Source organism: Pygocentrus nattereri, chromosome 26, assembly GCF_015220715.1.
Source record: "Pygocentrus nattereri isolate fPygNat1 chromosome 26, fPygNat1.pri, whole genome shotgun sequence".
Taxonomy (NCBI): Eukaryota; Metazoa; Chordata; class Actinopteri; order Characiformes; family Serrasalmidae; genus Pygocentrus; species Pygocentrus nattereri.
The window spans coordinates 28,861,951-28,885,996 of NC_051236.1; the positions used below are offsets into that span (position 1 = coordinate 28,861,951).

The window sequence follows — 24,046 nt, forward strand, 5'->3', positions numbered from 1 at the left end:
TGAGCATTAAGTATTCACTTAATGAGAACCTTTTTAAACGGTTCCTCACAGATTACTGTTCTCTGTTCTCCATTTGACAGACCTTACTCCTTTGCATTTTAGGTCAAACCAGGTGTTCCAGCACCAAAGAAAGCTTCCAGGGAACAGAGAGGGAACATACGAGCAAACACGAGCCAGATGGCACAGCCAACTCTCCTGGTTCCAACCTGATAATCTGTGAAACATGCTATGGAGACAAAGGGCACTTGAACTCCATGCTGGTCTAATGCTGGTTTAGATGGTCACCCCAGCCCACCAGCATCCAAAACACAACATATGCTGCTTTTGCTGCTGACCAGTACGGAAGTAAAGCGAGGCCATGAGTTATAATTTTCTGGACTGTTATCCTGCGATCAAGACTTAATTGTCTTGAGAGCTCAAGACAACAGAAGTTGTTTTTGATTTCGCAACTTATTTTTCTCATGATCTCAAGATTATCAAGAAAACTATACATCTTGAGTTCACAAGACGAATAAGGTATCTCGAGAAAACATCTGCACTGGCGTGTTAACCTGAGATCACGATTTATTTGATCTTAAGAGAACACTCCAGAAAGGTAGGGCCCCTCAGGACCTCCGTGCTGGGGTTTTCCTCGCGGGGTACGGCCATTGGTGCAGTAAACCTGAGCCTGCCAGCGTCCTTTGAGCTTCACGGGGACTTGCGATCTGAACCTCATGTTCAGGCCGGGTGTATCCAGCTCTCGGCCATCCCGCCTGCTGTTGTTTTTTTTTTTTCCTTCCTTTTTCCATACTATCTCCAGACCCTCATTTCCACCCACGTGCTCCCTTCCCGTAGCCCATATTAAACCCGTATTGAAAGACGAAAATACCCATAATGCCTGCGAGTGACGCAAGCAAACAATTTGTCTCCCTCAGAAGGGCTGGAACCAGCCGACATTGTCCCAGCCGAGCTGCCTTTAACTTAAGACTTAAAAATAAGCTCCAGCTCCGGCTCCGGCCCCCAGTGTGTGTGCTGTGTTGGTGGCACAGCCGTGGAAGCCTCCGCCCCGCCTGCGGCGTCACTCAGTGCAGCCTTTGTGCTCCTGCAGCAGCAGCAGCCGCCGCCGGAGGAGGAGGAGGAGTAAGGAGTGAGTGGATAGAGGAGAGAGAGAGGAGAGGGGAGAGAGAGGGGAGAGAGAGGAGAGAGAGGGCAGGAGGGACCCGAGCGCAGCAGCAGCGCCAAGGACAGAACATGCAGCCCGCCCTCCTCGCTTAGTGCTTAGTGCTTAGCGCCCACCACCCGCCGCTGAGCTCTTTCTCCGTAGGTGAATAACCTGCCGACGGCTCGTTCCTCACACGTAAGTTCAACTTTACCTCAGTTTTCGCTGCTGCTACAGTTTAATAGTCTAATACGTCTTAACTTTCCTCCCCCCTTCGTGCGTAAAGTGCGGCTCATTCATAAGAGAACGTGCTCGTGCTGTTGTCGGAAACCGGCGGCTTGTTTGTTCCCGCTCCGTTTTCGCCACGTAGTCGCGCTTTTAGTCTGAATAAAGCTGATAAATGTAAAACGAGAGCGCGTTTTAGAGAGAAACGGTGCCCAGGCCGGAACCGTTTAGCGGTTTTATAGTGCGCCAGAGTATAATTAGTGCTTACTGTGCTGGAGGCAGTCGGGCGTTATCCTGACTCAGGATACTACAGACTGCAGTGGAAGCTGTTAGAAATGTGGATCCCGACCCAAAAAGGCTCTTCTCGCCTCCCTGAGACGCGCTCAGGCCTCAGATTCTGATGGTGAGACCTCTCCTGAGTGCGAGTGGAGTGTCTGCAGAAGCTTGAACTGTGTAAACAGCGCGTGCCTAGAAGACAATCTGGGCTCAGTCACTTCAAGCTAAAGAGGTGTTGAGCCTCTTGTTCTTTTGCTTTGTTTTAAAAGGTCCATCTCCAGCAGAACTCTGCATCCTGGAGACTGGAGGTGATTCAGACAAACATTGTCTTTCTTTCTGTTTTTTTTTTCCACCACCATGTATGAGAATAGCCCCATTTCCTGGCAGGAAGGAGCCAGGAGGAGAATAAAGGAGTATAAAGCTTTCCAAGGTCCCAGATGCTCAAGGAGGGTCTGATCTCATAGGACAGCAGTCCCACCATTTCTCCATAGACTCCAGCTCTGAATAACTCCAGCAGCTCTCTTAGGAAATGCAGTTTGCCTGAAGTTTTGAGGGTCAAACATTTAGCTCACCCAAAACGTGTAAACAGCCTTCACTCCACCCTTACGAACATTGCTTCCTCTCTTATCAGCGCCCCGTGTTTTTTTCCACTAGGCCGGCCAGCGTTTTCGCTCATTAGATGCTCTCACGCCAGCACGGCATCAGTGGTCTTTACTGTAATTATATTGCGGTGACCGACGTGAAAAGAGGGCGAATATTAAGTTCCACATGGGAATTACTGTTATTAATGCTGTTGGCTAGACTCGCACAAACACGGTGTCCTGACTCACACGTGTGGAGCGTGTGGTGGAATACATGTGTTTTTTTAAAATAGTGCACAATGCTGAGTAAAAGGACATCATATACAGACACAGGGTGCCTTGATTCTCAATGCGTGTTAAAATAAAACACTTTTCCGGGCCCTCGGTACTTGATCTAGTGCAGATGGTGTGCTCAGATGTCCAAATATTTTTCAGGCACTTTTGAAACGTGTTTAAGAGAAGAATACGCTGGCTTTTACCCAAGACGACTGTATAACTACACAAGACTAATTAATGGGACGACCTTCTCGGACGCATTCTGTTCAGACACTGTTGTTCAGTCTTATTGCTTCACTTGTCACTGTCCAATGAGTAATTTAGTGTCTTACCAAGCTGTTTAGCAACATTTGACCAAACAGGATATAAATATATGCGGTTGTATATCCATGTGTTTGTAAAAGACCAACTATGTTTATGTGGAAGCGGCGCTAAACAGAAAGGCTTTCCCACAGAACGTCCAAAGCTTGGAGGTTGGAGTTCAAGGCCGTCAGATTCATGGGCTAAATATATAAAGGGAGGGTTACATTTTAAAGATGCCTGTTTGGTGCAAGTGTCAGTTTCAGTTGTTGGTAATAAATCGAACGGTGATCTTAATTGAGATCATTCTTACTTATCAATGAATATTCTGCTATTTTAGAAACTTGAAATTTAACATTGAGAATTTGTCCAGATGGAAATGTTAGTGATTTTAAATAGCTGGCTGACGCGAAACTCTCACGATTGTATTTTCCTGTGTCATTTTTAAACGATTGCCGGAGAATTGCATCATTAAGCAGCATGCACGTGGGAAGTTGTCAGCATTATGTTGGAGATGCCGTAGTACTCTCTGAAGTTGACTAGGAGGAAGTAAGCAGTGAGTACTTGATGAGTCATTGTGGTCTTTTGAGCCCTAACACTGCCTTTCTCTCCGATGTGTTCAGTGATCCCCACCACATTTTTCTGTCTCGGAGTCTGGCCGCTTTGGTATGTTGTGTTAGGCAGCTGTAAGGCCCATGAACCATGAAATGGTTTTCTGGATCAACTGCCAAGAACGGAGTGCTGTATATCATAAGATCAATAATTAATCAAACCAAAGGGGATATGCGTTGTTATCATAAGAGGGGATGTATCTGTAATGTATCTGAAGTTCCACTCGCAAGAGTCACTTATAGTAGGAGTATAATTCAGCTTCAGATCGTATCAAGTTTATGTCAGCTATCAATTTTGATCACACATTTACTGGCAGAGACGGTCCTTATTACAAACTTGCTAATGTGATTGAGTATGATGGGTTACAGACTGAAATTGCAACTCAAATGTAGTCCTGTGCAGTCAGAAGTGGTCAGAGTCCTCCCTTCATTTATTTAAATTCCAGTCAGAGCGGCCACTAGATACAAATGATTAAAAAAAAATCACGGAGAGCACAGAAGCCTCAGCGACTAAATGTTGTGACAAAACGAAGTATTTATTGTGTCTGCAAGTTGCCTTTATTGCAGCTTCCTTTTTAAGGAGACTTGCTTTTAAGTTTTTCAAAGAAGGGTGGACAGAAAGCTGTGGATTTTTTTTGGAGATCTGACACGAGTGGAGTTTGACTTTCTCTTACCACTAAATCTGTTTATCTGAGGGTGTCAGTTTTGGTGGTCTACCAGGTTTTGAACGATTGTTTCTGTATTTCATTTAAAAGGTTTTCTAACTTTTGGAAGTGTTGTTATTTATTTTATTTATTTATTTTATTTTATTATAGTTTTTTCCACTCATTTTTTCCTTTGACTTCCCCCATCAAGTGGATAATTTTATCTGATCTCCTCAGAAATATCTCCTGAGAAATGGATAACCTGTACTTGATGCCATTTTGACAGGAAATTAAATAAATGGAGGGTGGTCTCTGACAAAACCAGCAAGTTGCATTGCAGTGGATATGCACAGATAAATTGTACCTAAAGTTAATGGTGAGGAAACCACTGTTATGGTTTGGCTTTATTTTGTGACATTGCAGGTGGTCAGTAGGAAAGACCTGTAAAATGCAGACCACAAAGGGAATGTTTCAGTACAATGGATTTGCAATGCCACAAGGACAGCCGAAGGGCAGTTATTCTCAGGGCATTGCTATTCTGTGCACCCTTCCTGTTGTAATTACGTTACACATGATACGCCTTAGATATGACAAACAGCTTCTTGTGCACCATTTGCTCTGGTCAAGAGAGCAGCGTGAGTGTGAGAGTCAAACTACAAGCATTGATGTAGAAGTTCACATTCTGCTTAGTGGAGCTCATGTTTCCTCATTGTGTCTTTGCAGGAATATGATTCCAGTGACAGAATTCCGTCAGTTCTCGGAACAGCAGCCAGCTTTCCGAGTCCTTAAGCCATGGTGGGATGTGTTTGCAGAATACCTCTCTGTGGTCATGCTTATGATCGGTGTGTTTGGATGTACCCTTCAGGTTGGTGCCAAACTTGTTCTTCTGTGCATTTCTTCCCAGAATTTGGATAGGGAGTGCATTGTTGGTCCAAAATACTAAAGTTGTGATATGTCAGTGTCATGTTTTGATTGTTTATTGTTTGACATACAATTATAAATAAACGAATACCTTCATTCATCAGAACGCTCAGAGAACTCTCCCACTCGTCTGAACCTCTGATTGGTCAGGATGCTCATAGCACATAGTGAGAAATTCAGTTAGGGGACACATTTGCATGTTGCAGCCTTCCGAGATATCAGGGTTGCCAGGATGTGGCCATATTGAGCAGTGTTTAAAATATTTGTGAGAGAAAAATAAATTGTCAACAAAACACTGAACTTATATGTGTAGTTGACTTTCATGTCAAGTCTGTGACTGTCACGCAATGCTGGATAAGCCTCGTTATAAAATGGAAATCTTAAGCAATTATGTAAGGCACCTCAAGCAGGTTTCAGAAATAAAATAAAATCATTTATTTAGTCTTGAGCATAACCAGTATTTAACATTTGTTTCTGCATTCCAACCCAAACATAACATTCTGAAACCAGCTAGAACTAAATGAAAAAGTGCTTAATTCTGTTCTTTTTACATAGGTTGTACGTAAGGATAATATAATAAGAATTGGTTTGGAAAGTTACTGGATCTGTCCACACACAGACTATGGAATTTTATTCTTTCTGAATCAATAAATTGCGCAACTAAATAGCTGTGAAATAGCCCATAACTTGGACATCTGAATGCAATTTTACATGTTGTCAGACTTGGTTATCCTCCCCCTCGCATTAAAAATGCATGTAAGCTGGCTAAATGGTTTTTTGCATCATGATGTGATGCAAACAAAGTGACATGACGGTTTACAGAAAAGCTTGGAGGACATTCAATCAACCTTGGCTTTCACTTGGAAATGCATTTTCAGTGTAGCAGAGTATTTGCAACATTAAAGAGATTGTAAAGGAAATTAAAATGGAATTTAATTGCTATAAACTAAAATGAAGAAAACTGCTTCAACAGGTTAATAGAAAGACCAGACAAGATAGATGGCAGAAGATTCAAGAGAACGATTAAGATTTGAATATAAATGTAAAATACAACCAAGATAATAAACCAATGAGTAAGATTTCAGCATGAATGGATAAATGGGCAAACTAAAAGGATTATAAAAGGTAATAAAATAAATAACAGTAATATTCAGAAAATACAATTATTTGGATGAAAAAAGTAAATTAAAAATAATAAAATGAAATAGAAAGGAGAAATGAAAAGTTAAACTCAAAACGGCGACAGGCTGTCTGAAGATGGTTAGACATTAGATTTAGATGAGCGATTCCAGTGAGCCAAGTTGTAGAGACTCTTGTAGTACATTCCAGCTCACTGTAGCAGATTTTCCCAGTTCAGTAAAGCTGTAAGCACCTGACTGGTTATCCTGTCACTAGAGTGGGTCTGAAAATTGCTGTTATTTATCGAGATCACAAATGAGATGTAAATAGGAATATGGCCAGAGAGTGATTTTATCAATAAACATAAGAGGAACAGGCATCTTTTATTGTTCAGTCTGCAGTGGTGAGCGTTGTAAAGGTTGCCAGTAATTAATCACAAGGCGGAGTGATGGATTGAGCCTAGTGGTTTAAGGGTACTGACGGACACATGTCTGTAAGCTACATCACCATAGTCCAGTACTGAGGTTACCTCCATGACTCTTTCTCTGGCATACACAAGACGAGATTAGACGAGATTAATTTCGATAAAGGAATCCGATCCTCTGTCTGCACTTACTGACACGTTTATTAATATGAGATTTAAATGTAAGCTTCTCATCTAGCCACATACCAAGAAACCTGTACTCTGTGAATCGCTCAGTGCTGGATCCTCTCAGGGCAGTAATATTCACAGTAATAAAGATGTGAAGTTTGAGCTCACACACAATGGGTGTGTGGTTTAATGTTTCTGATGATAGTTACCTACTAATAAAGTAGTTGGTGAGGGGTGGTGGGTCGGTTTTCTGAGAGGATCCTGACGAGCAGAACGTCGATAAGTCTGTTGTTTGGCATTCTGCAGTGGGTGATGGCAAGCAGACTGTGCAGCAATATCCAGAGGTGGGGAGTGGTGCTCCTGCTGCCCAGTAGAGTCTAGTGGTGGAGTCTGGAGTGGGGGCTGCGTGGCAGGCTGTCTCTTAAGGACCAGGGAAGTTGCTCGGTGGGATGGTTGTGTAGCGGAGGCATGCAAGGGGAGCAACTTTTCTGCTGCCTAGCTCGATCCAGCTTAGGGACTTGGTGTGAGGGATGTGTCACAGCCTCTGGCTGAGAGGTGGAGTGGCGGGTCCGCTGCCCAGTTCGGTTCCAGGACGTATCTGGAGGAAAGTGAATGGCTGGAGGGCTTGCGTGCAGTGCTACTGGTTCCTTGTCTGTGAAGTGGAGAGGAGAGGAACGAGTGGTGTCTTCTAGCTCTTCCAGCATGGAGAACCTGTTACTTAGCTGGACTTTTCATGGTGCCGGGTGGCGGATAGAGTGCCTGCCACCATGCATACCACCATTGGCAGCAGACCTCCCTAGCTTTGGGTTCAGCCCCTACCAAAGGCCAGGGATCCTCGACCTGGTCTGTCATACTGCCATCCAACCTGGTGGTAATTGCCTGTGTTGATCCCATCGGAGAGGCAAGAAGATCCTTTTCATCCTTTACTTGATGAAGTACAGAAATTCTTCTTTCGAAGTTCCAAGAACTTTTGCTTAGCTGTGCGCAGCCATCGCACTGCAGCTGAGAGCTAAGTGTAGGTGAATAGTGAAAAGTGTCTCGGGAGATTTAAAATAGGCAGAGAAAATTAAGTCTGTATATTAGGCCAGTCAGTGCAGGAGCTCTATTGAATAAAACTCAAAACTTAATTCATTTAATTAAAAATAATAAAAAAAAGGAATAAGAATGTGACCAGTTAGCCTGGTCAAGCTAAAAGCTAAGCTAAAACCAACTTGGCTTGGTGACACTCTGCTCCAACACCTTCCTCTGATGTGGTTTCACAGATTTCACAAAGCAGTGAGCTGATGTCTATTTGTATGTCACAATTGTCAAGTTAATCTACAGCCTAAGCACAAAAATACCACATGCGTGCATAAATCTTGTAAAATGTGCTGAATGAAGTCATTTGACGCATGTTGATCTAAACATTTGAGAGATTTCCAATGAATATTTGTTTTGGAACAGTTAAGGATCATTACAGTTTCATTGTGTTGTTAAAATACTATTCGTTTCCAGTTTTCACTTTCATTCCTTGAACCTTTTCAGAGCCCTGAGCTCAAGTAAAAGGACAGTGCAGTGGATAACCCCAGTAGGCTGCATAGAGCAGGTCAGATTTCAGGGAAGGGAAGACTCCTATCTCTGCATTTGTCTGTCATGTATGCATTTGTCTACTGCTCTGAATAAGAAGATGAATGAGAAGTTGGTTGGGAAAACATACAAAGTGTGGCATGTACAAAAGTAATATTTTCTGTATTATTTCTCTCATACCCAATAAAAAGAAACTGTGCTCTAAAATTTGCTGAAAAAATGCAATGTTTATATTTGTAGGATATGTTAACTTTTTTCCCCCACTTGGAATCACACAGCAAACCATGTTATTTGACTGTGGTTGACTTTTGTATTTGACTATATACCGTTAATGGAAAAAATAAATATTTCTGTGTTTGTTAGTATTTAATTTCTTTTTGCTGTTTAGCATTTTGAATCTATTTGCCAACATTTTTTTTACTTCAAAATCTCATTGCATTTAATACATTTTGTTTAGTCCAAATAGTCAATTGGAAAGACTTGAATGTCTAGATTTATTGTTTATTGCCAACAGCCTGAAAAATCAAGCTGTACTATTTTAACCATGTTGCCCAGCCCTGATTGGCAACATAGGCCTATATAACACTTAACTTAAGCACCCAACCATGTTATGGCCTTTCTCCATATCGCACATATTTATTGAATGATAGGAATTCAGAGAATTCTGTTCAGAATGGAGTCTTTCCAAAATAACCACCGACAGAACGGTACAGCTTTGTTCATGAATAAACAGTGGAAAATAAACAGTTGTGCTCTGCAGTTTGATCACTAAAACTCCAGTCATGTACAGATGGGCCACTGTTGCCAAAAGCGTGCTTAATTGTGGAGTGTTAGTTTGCCTACGGAAAAGGGTAGAAATTCCAGCAGGCTCATACAAACACAACACAGCCCCTCCTCGTCCTCCCCATTAGGCCCTGCCCTCCTCGTAAAGCCTGAGTGACTTCTACAGTCTGCCTCCTCACCCCCCATCACCAGCTGTAGTGGGAGGAGTTCCTCACAGCTCTGCCTGTTCCTCTGTGCAAATTCCTGTATATAATCCTAATTATTTTTAGATTAAACAAACACAGTGACAGGATCTGGATCGTTTGGGTGGGAATAGACACCCCGCTCCCTGGTGCTTTAAAATCAGTGCACATTAGCTTATAAACAATGACTCAAAATCATCTTGATGATGTACTTGCGTCATGAAGCTTGAACCAGTGAAGTCAGTCATTACCGCTCTAATTAATTCTATTCCTTGTTATGAATAGAGAGGAGATAAACATGCCCCTATGCCAAATGTGGATGTTTGGCTAGAGGGAGGCTGAGTATGTGATACTGGGGTGCATAATGCAGATTTTATTGGTCCTTTAGGGCTGAAGCTCTAATGCATGTAGAACAGAAGCATGCTGTGTACGATGCTGCTGATCTTTCCTCTGAGGCTTTACTCAGCAGCCTGGCAATTCGATTTTCTTGTTCTGTGTCGCTCGGTGGCTTTGTCTGTCCTCCAGCTGATGTTGTCCTTCAGTTTGGAGCGAACCCCAGACAGGGCCTCATCTCCCACACAAACCAGAGGCAATTAAACTACCAGACACAAGGCTTTACACAGAAAGGGAAAAAAGAGCCTTCAGTATTTATGGCATGAGTTACATAGACAGTGTTAGACATGGTGATTCATCTGCATTAAAATCCCTTTAGTGGTTTCTTACAGTAGTTCTGAGTGAGTTGTTATTCATATGAAGAAAGTTGACATTTTGACAGTGCATTTTTCTTCAAATGCATTTAAGTGAACATGTCTCCCTCTGGAGTCTGCTGGAGTCAGAGCAATAATCTCTCATTTCCTGTCTGAGTCACACTGATGTCAGTGCATAGAAATAGAAATCTACCATCCTATCCTGTTTACAGTAATGTGATTCCTATTGAATTCTGCTATCTAATGTGCTGTTTTTATCATGGCACTCATTTACACCCATTTTGGATTGTGTTACTGTTTAATCTTAAACACAAGGTTTCTTTTTGGATTGCCAGTGAAGTGGCTGAGTGTCTTAAAATAAATAAATATATATATTTGAACTGAACACGGGAGGGCACAATAGGCAAGTGGTTACATGAAATAGGCCCCAAAATGAAGCGCACAGCTAAAAATGGTTCTGTTCAGATGATATAATAAAACCGAATCATGTAGCATATCGGCAGCAAACCTCTGCAGCTGTTGAGACACTTTGTTCCATGTTCTTTCAGAGAAAGTGTGATGGTAGCATGAGTAAATCACATTGGTGTTCAGAATTATAGAGAAGGATGCATTAATACAGAATTCAGTTGATATACACACATGCTTTTCTGAGTATGTATCAAGTATTACAATGGCGTTGACGAAGCTCAGTCAGCTTTTCAACGTGGAAGCTTCGGTTGTATAATTGACGTTGTGATGGGTTACCTCCTTGATTTTAGGCTTGTCTGTTAAAGCTGCACTGTGTAAGATTTTGTGTTAAAAATGAGACACATTAATGAGTAAGGAGGAAAAAACATGCAAAAACCTCCCTGTAAAGCCTGAAATAATGCTTTAAAAGTCAGAAGCTTTGGCTCGAATTTTGATGGAGGTTTTTTGACCACGTCATGCATCTTTGCATATCCTATGTACAGGCTCAAAAAGAAGATCCAGCTCGATGTGTAGATCTCAATTGCAAAACCATCCTTGTATTGATGAAGATACTATTACAATAGATATTTCACTCCTGTCCTCAGAGGACAGAGGAATTTTCTTCTGTTGTTGTGTGCAATTGCACATTTCCGCCAGAGAGGTCTTTAAATCATAGTGTAGCATCAACAGTTAATTGATGACTAAAGTCTGTTGGTTATTAGTCAAAAGAATTTTTCATTATTTGCATCACTAATTGGAATGAAGTCCTGCTTGTCTTAATGTTGATGTTGCTTTTTCCTTTACCCCTGCAGGTAATGCAGGACAAAATCATATGTCTTCCTGAGAGGATGCCTTCCCTGAACCAAACAGTGCCTTTTTCAAATCAGACAGAGTTAGCCAGTCCTCCACCTGTTTCCTCAGTGCCTGTGGCCCGTGAGATGAAGGGACTGAAAACCAACTTGGATCTGCAACAATACAGCTTTGTAAACCAGATGTGCTATGAAAAAGCTTTGCACTGGTATGCCAAGTACTTCCCTTACCTGGTGCTAATACACACCATTGTGTTCATGGTGTGCAGCAATTTCTGGTTCAAGTTTCCTGGCTCAAGCTCAAAAATTGAGCACTTCATTTCCATATTGGGCAAATGTTTTGATTCTCCCTGGACTACAAGGGCTCTGTCTGAGGTATCGGGAGAGAATCCAGAGGAGAAAGACCACAAAAAGAGCAGTGCCAGTAGATTAAACCTTGATGCCTCTGCTGTTGAAGGCAACCTGGAGAAGACCCAGTCGCTCAGATCTATTCCTGAAAAGATCGTCGCAGATAAATCCACAGCAAGTGTACTCGATAAGAAAGAAGGAGAGCAGGCTAAAGCATTGTTTGAAAAAGTAAAAAAATTCCGGCTTCATGTGGAGGAAGGGGATTTGTTGCGTCTGATGTACGTTCGTCAAACTGTCCTCAAAGTGCTCAAGTTTATTCTCATCCTTGTGTACAACAGTGTCCTGGTCTCTGAGGTCCAAATTACAGTGAAATGTGAAGTGGATAAAGGAGAGAATATGATAGGCTACCAAAACTTTAAGTGCAATCACACAATGGCCCATCTCTTCTCTAAACTCTGCTACTGTTACTTGTGTCTTGTAGTTGTCTATGGATTAACATGCCTTTATACATCCTACTGGCTTGTCTGTTGTTCTCTGAAGGAGTACTCTTTTGAATATGTGAGGCAGGAGACTGGAATTGATGACATCCCAGATGTAAAAAATGACTTTGCCTTCATGTTGCACATGATTGATCAGTATGATCCACTGTATTCCAAGAGGTTTGCTGTATTTCTCTCTGAGGTAAGCGAAAACAAGCTGAAACAGCTCAATCTGAACCACGAGTGGACGGTGGATAAGCTTCGCCAGAGATTGCAAACCAATGCTAATGACCGTTTGGAGCTTCAGCTCTTCATGCTCTCAGGACTTCCAGATACAGTCTTTGAGGTAACTGAGCTACAGTCCTTGAAACTGGAGATTATTAATAATATCACTATCCCACCAGCTGTTTCCCAGCTTGAGGATCTTCAGGAGCTTTCTTTGTACCAGTGCGCCCTCAAAATCCACACGGCAGCCCTCACGTTCCTTAAAGAGAACCTTAAGGTTTTGCGTGTGAAGTTTGATGATGGCCGGGAGCTGCCATTATGGTTGTATGGTCTTCGGAACTTGGAGGAACTCAATTTAACCGGCTCTCTGAGTCCTGATGCATCAAAAAACATAACTCTGGACTCTTTAAGGGAACTCAAGTCACTCAAGACCTTGACACTCAAAAGCAACCTGACCAAGATCCCCCAGTCTATTGTGGACGTGTCGAGCCACCTGCAGCGACTGTACGTGCACAACGACGGCACCAAGTTGGTCATGTTGAACAACCTTAAGAAAATGGTGCATCTTACAGAGCTGGAGTTGGTGCATTGTGATCTGGAACGCATACCACATGCCATCTTCAGTCTTGCTCACCTGCAGGAGCTGGATCTTAAGGAGAACAACCTGCGTTCCATTGAGGAGATCATCAGTTTCCAGCACCTCCGTAAACTCACGTGCCTCAAGCTATGGCACAATGGGATCACTCACATCCCTGAGCACATCAAGAAGCTGGGCAGCCTGGAGCGCCTCTATTTCAGCCACAACAAGATTGAGGTTTTGCCCTCTCACTTATTTCTCTGCAACAAGCTGCGCTATCTTGATCTGTCTTACAATGACATTCGCTTAATTCCCCCAGAGGTGGGTGTTCTCCAGAGCCTTCAATACTTCTCGGTATCTTGTAACAAACTCGAGAACATCCCAGATGAACTGTTCTTCTGCAAGAAACTGAAAACCCTCAAGCTCGGGAGGAACGCACTTTCTGTGCTCTCGCCAAAGATTTCCTTCCTGGTTTCACTGACGCATTTGGAGTTAAAGGGCAATCATTTTGAGGTTTTGCCAGCTGAGCTGGGCTATTGTCGTGCCTTGAAGCGCAATGGCCTTGTGATAGAGGATGCACTCTTTGACACGTTGCCTTCAGATGTCAGGGATCAGATGAAAGCAGAGTGATGCATCTCAACTTTGGTAAAATGCCTCACATGTAAAAGGCAGCATTACTAATGCTTTTTAATTGAACTCAAGTGCTCCACCCCATGCTCATTGTTGACATTTACGGGTGAGTACTTGCATTTAAATGCTTAGATATTTGATTGAATCTTTGAAAGTATCTTAATGATAGATTAAAGTCTCCTCAGTGTAGGATTTCTATTAATAATGTAGGGTACAGCCTTGTATTATACTTTTAAAGTAATGTAGATCATTACAAACGTTCATGACATACAAACGCTGATCATGTATATTAGAACCTTATTTTTTTGTAGTGCTCTCCAACTTTCCAAAGAGTAGATTAGCAGCGGTGTTAATGTGTAGTTAAAGTCATTTATGTATGATTTGCATGTATTCCATTTCTGATTTATGTCGATTTCATTGTTCGTGAAGGTTTTACAGATCGAGTAGAATGACATCACTGTTTAGCCATTGGAAAAGCAGTGTACCAAACAGATCTTGGCACTCTGTTTAAGATCGCGGTCAGGGGGTTTCTGTGCAGTGGTCGTATGTTGTGTTTAAACCAAAGCTGTCGCGTCTCGCCTTTTTGTGCCCCATAAAGCTAAATGTCTAATTCTCTTAGTCATTCAAGCTAAACCAATTAGCCATTTCAGTAAGTCATTAAGTTTATTGGAAAAGTCCTGAGAGACTGTGAGAACCAAGCCTGTGGTCCGACATGCCATGACAGACTGTTGTAACACAGTTTTCACTGGAAATTTCCACATTCCATCGACGGTGCATCATATTTAGCATGTTTAGCAATGGTATGTGTACTATGAATTGAGTGCCGAAACTGTATTAGAACTGTAGTAGTGTTCATATATTGTAGTGGTTTATCAAAGTGCTTTCTACATAGCCTGCTTGCTAGTTTCATACATGAAGTCTTTGGAGATTATAGAGGTGTACAGATTAAGAGGGAGTGATGGAGCCATTGGTAACTTACATGTTCTCAGGTAATCTCTGTATTGTCTTTTCTTTTGGCTTCACTGTTGTAGAATGTAACTGATGACGAAGCAGGTGTTGGTTGGTCCTTGCAAGCTGAATGGAAATGCGTCAAAATATACCTCTTATACCTCTTAACGCTACACAAGTGCTACTTTAAGCTGTTCAATGACACATTTCACAAAGCCACTTTGTTATTGTAGTTTTATTTTTTTGCTGGTTTGGATTGAAAAACTGTCTTCTGTAGCAGCTTCTTCACTATTGCTTTTCTCTCAAGTCTGTATCTCGGCCTGTACAAGGCCAACCAGTTATATCCAAAGAAGGATTTTGTTTTATTTAACATAGTCTTTTTTTCTTTCTTCCATTTTTATGCTTTTTTTAGAAAGATGCCATGTATATTACTGTGGTTTTTAGAAACTGTGCCTACAAAATATGAAGCATTAAACTTGGACTTTCTTATGCCCTTAATTGCCTTAGCAAAATTATGCTGTACATTTTATATAAGCCGTTTGAACTCTTTTTGTGCAAAAACACCTGGTAAACACACAGAATAAAAAAGTACATGCTAAAGAGTATTGTGATTGGTTTCAACGTGTGTTTACTTTGTCTTATTTTTTCTGTCCCTGTTAACTAATCCTGCATTGTGGGGTAAATTATGCATATTGGTGAGGCAGGTGTAGAGATTTGCACTGATCAGGTTTGAAAATGTTCATTTGGATATTGGAGGGAAATAAAAGAATGAATCTGATCTTGCTCTGTAATGGACATCCTTGGTCAATTAACAGGTTTTTTGATTTTCTGAGTGGACGTAAGTGAACACGTCCTCTACAGAAAACACACTTCTGCACATTTTGTTCACAATTACTGTGTATGACTTTAACATATTAGGAGAAAAAAAATGATGGCACATTTTATTTTTGTTTTTGTCAAATATGTTCTACACAACTGGAATTTGTGCTTTAACGTGTAGAAAATGGCATTTTTGTGTGTTCTCTGTAGATAATGCATTAACTTTATTTTCCTTAGAAAATTGAACGTAATTTGACTGGAAGTGTTCAGACTTTTGCATGTGACTGTAGGGTAAAGTGAGTTTCTACTATGGGAGCTTTGTGGAGGTGCTTCACACTAAAGAGTGAGAGGTATTTATCAGCTGATACTCAGAGTTTCAGGGTCAGTACTAGAAAAGAAATAGTGGCGTCGTGCCATTTCAAGTGTGTTCCATGTGCATTTCCCCTGCAGTCACGTATGTGCTAATTATTCTCTGTGCGCTGTGATCACGCCTGGTGGGCAATTTCTCGTCAGGCAAACAATAATCAGGCAGGTGCCGTTTCCATACAGGCTGCTTCTTAACCTCTCCTGTCATGTCAGATAAGAATCATTCACATCAAGTGCAAAAGCCGGTGCAATACCAGTGTCATGCGATTTTAACACATCCTGCAACGCTTTTAGAAGGTCAGGACTGACAGTATCAGCTGCTGAAATCAAGAGGCTATTTTTGTGCTGACAGAAAGAATTCTGCATAAGGGCTTCTGGGAGTATGGAGTATCAGTAATGGTGTCCGACAGCAGTCCTGTAATGCTTTAATCCGGCTGGTCTCTCCGTGTGGTGGTGGTGGTGTGGCGCAGTTTAGAAAGCATAGCAGTGCGTGAGAAACTCATGAAGTGTTGGTCATTTCAGCTGCTGCTTCATTGACCGTACAGGATTCGCCACAGTCATGGGTTTTCCTGAAAATTACACTATTGTCACTGGATTGAAAGAAGAATAAATACATTATTTTAGCTGCAGCGTGCTGCTTTATGCTTCCTTCACTATGTGACTTATTGACTTTGTGGGGCATTTGGAGTGTGGAGGAGGATGAGGAGCAAACCATGCCTTGTATTTAAAAAAAAAAAAAATGTATGGCCTGAATTTTGACCTGATTTCTGAATTTGTTTTTGATCGTTTGAAATAGGTACTGATCACTCTGGGTCTACAAATGCCTCGATGTATTGTGATGCATGGATGTTAGAATGTTTGTTTGTTTATTTATTTATTTATTTGGACACAAAAAAACTGGCTGTTTTCCAATGTGAAAATAAATTCTAAATATAAGCTGTTTATATATTCCAATATTTAGTGAATACAGTATTACAGTACTTATTATATATACTAATTATATAGAAGCCTACCTTTAGAATAGCTACATGTATTGATTTTCTCTTCCCCAGTATTTATTTACTATATATCTCATTAGTTCTTCCAGTCACAGTTGTGTATTAAAAATAATATTGAATCGTACCAAACCAGTCAGATGGAACTAAATAATTGTGAAGTTTGATATTTCCTGTTTTAAAGTCTTACATAAAGAGCTGTAATCATACCAGATTAGTGTGAGGTCAGAGAATTGTTTGTGAGGGCCATAGCAAGATGGTGGCAAGTGTGTGAGTGGTGTGATTTGAAACGCTTGGCTCACTTCAACACCCTGTCTTCACCTCTCCACACCACACGCACCACAACACCCTGAAAGCCTAGCAGAGAGTGTGAGTGGAGGGTCCCGGGGGGGTCTGAAAGTACAGGAAGCAGCTGTAAGAGTTTTGTGGAGGATGAAGAGTCTGCATGGGCTTCTGATACTGTGTGTGTTTTTCTACCGTGCTGATGTAAGAAGTTGTGCCTCTGGAGAGCGCTAGCTGCCTCTTTTTAACTTTCACAACACATTTCCCCAGAATTGCACAGCAGCCAGACATCTGTGTCAACATGTATGATTACGACTCCCTGCATCTGTTTCAAGATGTATGTGGTATTGATTTTCTCAGCGCCGCTGAGCTTACAGCAGCCCTGCACTAGGAATGGATTGATGCGGAAATATTGATGTTCGTTTCTGACAGAAATATCAAAATTAAGTGCTGTATTTTAGCATTTCTGGTATGTGTTTTAAATGGGGTAAAACAGTTGCAGTACATAAATGTGTAGAATCCAGAGACGGCCCAATATCACTTCTTTTCCGATGTGGATACAGTTCTTACTCTTAATACCCTGATGAACTGCTAAACACTAAATTGAAGCTAATTTGAAACTTAAGATGGGTGTCTAAATTGCTCCCCGGGCGCTGCGGATTGGGCTGCCCACCGCTCTGGGCAAGTGTGCTCACTGCCCCCTAGTGTGTGTGTGTGTGCTCACTAGAGTGTATGTGGTGTTTCACTTCACAGATGGGTTAAATGCGGAGGTGAAATTTCCCCATTGTGGGACTAATAAGGGTCTCTTAATCTTAATCTTAATCTTAATCTTAAATGTAAGATATTATGTTCACGACTACTGTCCCACAGAAAGAAATACACAGCTAAACACACTAATACACATCCCAACACTCAATGTCATGTGACGTGATGTTTCAGGATAAATCAGTTATGGAATTGGATAAAAGAAAAATTTCCCTATGATATTTGATCCAGTTCTTCTGCTGTCTGCTCCGATATTGATCCGTGGTGCTGGACTGGTGCTGTTTCTATCTATCCAGTTCTCATACACGGGGATACAAATACAAAATCTTCTGTCTACTTTTTTTGTTTGTTTGTTTGTTTGTTTTATTGAACACAACATTCATCAGAAAACAGTATTTGATCTCTTAAATCTGATTATGGCTAAAATTACAGCAGATGCTCGTTCAGATTAACGTTTTGCAGAGTCATGCAGAGATTTAATAAAACGCCCAAAACCACAGCAGGATTTTTTCTTTTTCAGACAGGATCTGATGGAGATGGAGATCAGCCTAGGTCTAACTTCAGCTTCTGGTGTATAAAATGAAATCCTGCATGTCATTTATTTGTGTGGGTATAGTTGTGCATGCGAGTGTGGACAAGTCAAATGCAGACAGACAACTTCATTTAATGTTGTCTTGGTCCTTTTTTGGCAGGTCTCCAGGTCCCTGGACACATGCTATATTTGTACTGGGACGCGCCTGTTTGACTCATGAACACGCAGCTATGAAGGGCGACGATTTAGAGATTTGAGTCAATAGCAGCTGAACGTTCATGCCCAATGACCTAACATGACTAACATTGCCAACATGCTTAGCTGAGAGCACGCTCAGAAACTCACAAACATCGCAAACTCTGGATCATACAGAAGTATGCTTCATATCAAAGGAAACTTCATTACAGGACATTACATTATGTGTGAGATTTGCTTTGGTGGCAGAAAAAAGCTTTATATATATATATATATATATATATATATATATATATATATATATATTTATTATTATTATTATTATTATTATTATTATTATTATTATTATTATAATTATTATTGTTGTATGCACATATCTGTTGTCAGAACAAAACCGTGCACCTCCAGAATGGTAACTTTACAAGAGAAGGATAAAACCTACTCTACTTTTAATACAAGTCAATGGAACCAGAATTAATTTTCTGTCATTTCTTTTGGTCCATTCATCATGAAAATGACACACAGTGTAAAGTGCAAGAGGCATTTTCAAACTACGATAACCTCAAATCTCTATCATTTTTCAGTTTTGTTCCAACAGCAGCGATGTGTTGTTAGATATCAGAGTATTGTCTTTCTTAATACAGGTTACATGCTCGGTTTTTAAGGAGATGTGCTCCAATTACACAGATTGTGTCAGAGATGTGTATCTGGTGGCCTGACCCAAAGGTGTTATAACAGTGCTAACACAATAGGTGTGTAGTTCATTACTGCCCATTTCTGAGAGATTTGCAAGAGCATACTTGTATTCTGAGTTATCTTTCTTGGAAATAGGCCCCACATATTAAACGAATGTAGCCTCACTCCCCCTTTAGTAATTTCTAGTTCCTGCCTGTGTTTTATGAGTGTGTATGTGATGGGTGTGAGTGCAGCTGAGGAAAAGAGCTTTAGTCTGTGCATTATTTAGAGGTCTACTGGCTCTGCATCATTCTGCAGTGGACTCCAGTGCTGGGCAGTATGGCCAGTATGTCATCTATAGTGGTATTGGTGTCCCATGACAGTGTTCACTTTTAGCGGCAGCAGAAATGATGCAACAACTTCTTTATCTGCCATGCATGTAATTTGATAGATGCTTCAGATTGTTTTGAAAGTCCAATTAAAATACTTAACAAAATATTCAATAAATCCAGAAATTTGGGACAGTGCATGAAATGCTGATAAAACAGGAAGCGGTGATTTATCATTAGTTTCAATGAACTGAAGAAAGAAAAAAAAAAAAGCTGGGACAGGAGCACGTTTTTTTGTTATCACTTTTCCTTTTAACATCAATATTCGTTTGGAGACTGACGGCTCCAAGGCATCCAGCTTTGGAAGCAGAATTTTTCACCTTTCTTCTCTTCTTGAAGTCTTCAGCTATGCACCTGTACAGGGCTTTTATCATATTTTGTACTGTATAATGTGCTACGCATTTTCAGTAGGACACTGGTCTGGTGCTGTTGTAGCACATGCAGAATGTAGCTTGGCACTTTCATGTTTAAATCAGCATGAACGTCTCTGAACAATATGTCGTCTAGAAGGCAGCATATGCTGCTCCAAAATGTGTTTCTTTCAGTGTTGATGCCTTAACAGATGTGCAGGTTACTCATGCCATGACAGACCCTGGCTCTTGAACTTAACAAGTAACAATCTGGATGGTCCCTTACTTCTTTGGCTTGGAGAACACAGCCAGTATTTTCATAAACAATCTGTCACAGAAGCATGCTTTTAATGCAGTGCCACCTGATGAGTTAAAGCTCACTGGCATTCGGTCGTGGTTTTGACCTTGCCCTTCACGCCCAGAGATTTCTGCAGATTCCCAGAATGGTATAGTGATGTTCTGCAATATAGAAGGTGGAATACCTAAAATCCTTGCAGCTGCTCATCGAGAAAAGTTGTTCTTAAACTTTTGGCGAGCCTTGACCCATTCTTGCTTATAGACCTTTTATACTGCATCACATGTTCAAGATGTTTCAGAATCAGAATCCCTTATTGATCCCAGAGGGAAATTGCAGGCTCATGTTAGAACATTTAAAAATGTTCATAGCCTTAAATTGTTCCTGTCGCATGTGGCAGGCATCACTTTCAAAATGGCATTGTACATGCAACAAAAAAAAAAAATGAGCCTCGTTCACCAAAATCTTCTTAAGTGTTTTGCTTAAATGTGTTCTTGAGAAAGGTCCTAAGAAAAAGTCTGCCAGATTCATGATGCGTTCTTAAAGCGCAGAACTGTTCACTCCTTTCCACTCTTGAATGTGTGTAGATAGGTTTTTTAATTAGGATTTGTTCTGATGAAAGAAGACAGTGTCAATCTTCATGAATATTACGTAGCTGGGTTTTAAGAAGAAATTTCTTCTTAAGAACGGTTGGTGAATGAGGCCCAATGAAGTTGAGAGGGTGACCTATTAAAGAGCAAGTCTTTATAAAGTTTGTGAAGTGGATTAACATGGCTTTTATTTACATTTCACATACTGTCCCACTTTTTTATAGAATTGAGGTTTGTACATGGTTTCTGGAAATGTGTATTTTTGTCTGGTTAACTTCAATAATACTGTTAAAGGTCTCCTTTTGTTTGATTTTAAAAGATAAAGCAAAAACGCTCAGTCAAAACGAGCCACACCAGATTCATAACCCCTTCTTTGAGCATGGAGTACCGGCGCTCAGGAAGTATAGGTTTGTCAACTTTATTACTGCTAACATAACCCCTTAAAATCCCGGCTTAAAACTTAAAGCCATTTAAGGGGTTAAGCAACATCATATACCAAGCTATATTCAGAAAACACTAATATTGAATTTTAGCAGTACTTCCCAGTACAGCTTCCTCTGTAGACATGGCCAGATGGCTTTAAAGGATGGTGCGGTTGAACTTGATGATGTGGCTCTCACTGAAGTGTGAGAGGTGACCTACCACTTAACCTTCAGAAAGGCAGAAGTGCTCTAGCTCAAAGCTCTGAGGTTTGCCAGCCTCAGTCATGCTTCATTAAATAGGGTTGTGCACATCTGACATTGAACAGACAGCAAGTCTATGTCTATATTTTTTTTTTTTCCTGGCTGCTAGTTATTTGTTTTCATGATCAAGTTCAAAGTTTATCATCTGTGAAACAGCTTTATCAAGCAAGCTTCATCAGTTCTTATCATATGTAAATAGACCATTGTTCAAATGTCAAATCTCAAAGCTCACTTAACAAATGACATTGTTCAGAGTGGTATCACTGGTAGTATGGGTTCATATCAGCTGAACTGTGGGGGGGATTATAGTACTTGGCTTTACAGTCTACTTTAGTGTTCATAAACTACGCATCCAAGCTTCTGTCAGTGAAGATAACCATACAGAACTGCATTCCCTCAAAGTTAAGCATTCACTGCACACAGTGTACCTAAAAGATGTTCCCCACTCTCTTGCCAAACCTCCTTTGTGTTGCCTTTGAAAACACAGACACTCGCGCATCTCATTTCCCCAAGGGCCTGACACTACAGCTAGATCACTTTTATTTCATCTAGTTAGAACTGGCTCAAACCTGCCCCTTCTTACTGCACAGGCACCGACTCAAATGCCAAGATGTCTCCCTATGCGCCCAGGGTTTTGCAGGCGGTGCAGATTTGGAGGCTGGAATGTGAGATTCACCTTGTCAGACTGTATTCTTCTCAAACCCCTTGGACCATAAGCCTGGAGGCTTTGTTTGTCCATTGTCTTTTGTGTATCTCTCAATTGTAAGGCCTCACAAAACTTCCACCGAGCTGACCACTTCAAACTGAGGCTACTGTAGCGTGTAGTAGCCTGTTCTTCCCAAAGGTTGGAGTATACTTAAGTGATTGCACTTTGTTAAGTGTGTTTTGGGAAGATTTGTACTTTTACTGAAGCATCATTGAAATTGAATGCTTGCACTTTTACTCTTTTACACTTCCAAGAGAACATTCAGACCTTAAGGCCTCGAGATTTTCCTTTTCCTGTTTTTCTTTGCCAGTCAGTGAAATTCCAGTGGATTTTAATTGATTTTTTTTTTAAAAGAGATACCCAACCAAATTCATATCTCTGTGAATTAACACTGCCCACAACTTTGTTCATTTGTTTTCCCAAAAAGTGTAAATTCCAGAAATTTGAGAATTGCATTGACTTCAAAGTTTTGTTTTTGATTCCATGGTGACGTTCAGTTTTCACCTGAAACCTGAGATGTTCTGCTGAAACTGTTCAGGCAGCCTGTATGAAAAACGTCTCCTTCCACAGCACACATTTCATAGACCGGCTGTATTTTAGTTTGGACAAAGTGGAAAACAAAGCAAAATGTACAAAAAAAAAATGTTGCTCAAAATCACGCGGCATTGCCAGGGCTAAAAGATCTACCCATTTGAAAGAGCTGACAGGAGAATCGGGAAGCATTAGTTTAGCTCTCCTCAGTTCATTTAGCAAGTGCTGGCTCTTCCAGTTGGTTTGCTAAAATCCAGTTAAATAATTGGATTAGAATAACAAAGAACTAATATTTTGGTAGTCGATTATTCCTGTGAATTACACTGCCACAAAAAACAGCCCAGCAAAACCAGCATATAACCAGTTTTTCATTTTTTGACATAATTTGAAAAAGCCTGTCACCCTTTATGTTGTATGTAAATTTCATAATGAATGAACTAAAAGAAAAGACCCAAAATGACTTGGAAAAAAAGTTTTTACATTACAGTTCTTACATTAAAAATAAAATAAGTTTTTTTCTTCTCTTGTAAAGTTATCATTTGAGATGCAAGGTTTGGATGCTACTGGCTAAACCAGCATGGCATTCATGTATTCATATATTTATAATAAATGTTTTTATTTATATCATTTTTTGTGGGGGTTTTCACAATGCCAACTTATACCATCGTATACCATGTTATACTCTGAAAACACGGTGGTGCTGCGTTTTATCAGTACTTCCCAGTACAAGCGAAAGTGGATTTCCAGAGTCAAAAATCAAACAAATATTGTGGGATCAACTCTTGGAATTGACTTTATTGATTTGATTCCCATCAACTGGAATCTGATTCAGAATTTCTAGAATCAAACAACCCAAGTACTCATACTGTCCAGAGGCATGGTCAAGGGGTGGTCAGGGGTCACCCCCCAATTATGGAAGCCTTCATTAATAAAGCATCACTTACACTTTCAAAGTGATCATCTGCCATCACGATAGTTACCAATCAGTAATGATGCTGCGTTTAATAATTCGCATATCTTGCTACCATTTGGCTTTTACTCCGCAGACAGCCAAGTGAACGTGTGCCGGGTCAACTCGGCTGAGCCGCTATGTGAGCTGGGCTATCTGATGGTAAAATGAGCTATCAAAAACGAGTCCGCTGTAATCATTTCTCACACTAACTAAGCACTTTTTACAGCTGAACACATGCACGTGTTGCAGGTTACCTTACACAGTAGTGTCCGGCTACGTTTCTAACCATTAGGCTCGTGTGTAACCTGTAGTGAACGCAGCTCTAAGCTGACGTGGTGATTCTTTTTTAATACGGTTAATATATTGAGGTTGCAAATGAATGTATTAAGGCCCCGGGTTAATATATTGAGGCCATGAATTAATATATTGGGATCTCAAATTAATATACTGAGGTCACAAGTTAATATATAAGGTTATAAATTAAGATATAGAGACCACAAGTTAATATATTGAGGTCATGAAATAATAAGATGAGGC

The 24,046-nt window shown here is 40.7% G+C and overlaps 1 protein-coding gene across 1 annotated transcript; it reads left to right on the top strand.

The window, feature by feature from the left end:
* Positions 1-911: 911 nt before the first annotated feature.
* lrrc8c (leucine rich repeat containing 8 VRAC subunit C) lies at positions 912-14,995 on the top strand. The gene is made up of 3 exons (XM_017685630.2): positions 912-1,336; positions 4,775-4,916; positions 11,181-14,995. Exons 2-3 carry the CDS (start codon positions 4,779-4,781, stop codon positions 13,434-13,436), a joined length of 2,394 nt encoding a protein of 797 aa, XP_017541119.1. The 5' UTR covers positions 912-1,336; positions 4,775-4,778; the 3' UTR covers positions 13,437-14,995.
* The last annotated feature ends 9,051 nt before the right edge of the window (positions 14,996-24,046 follow it).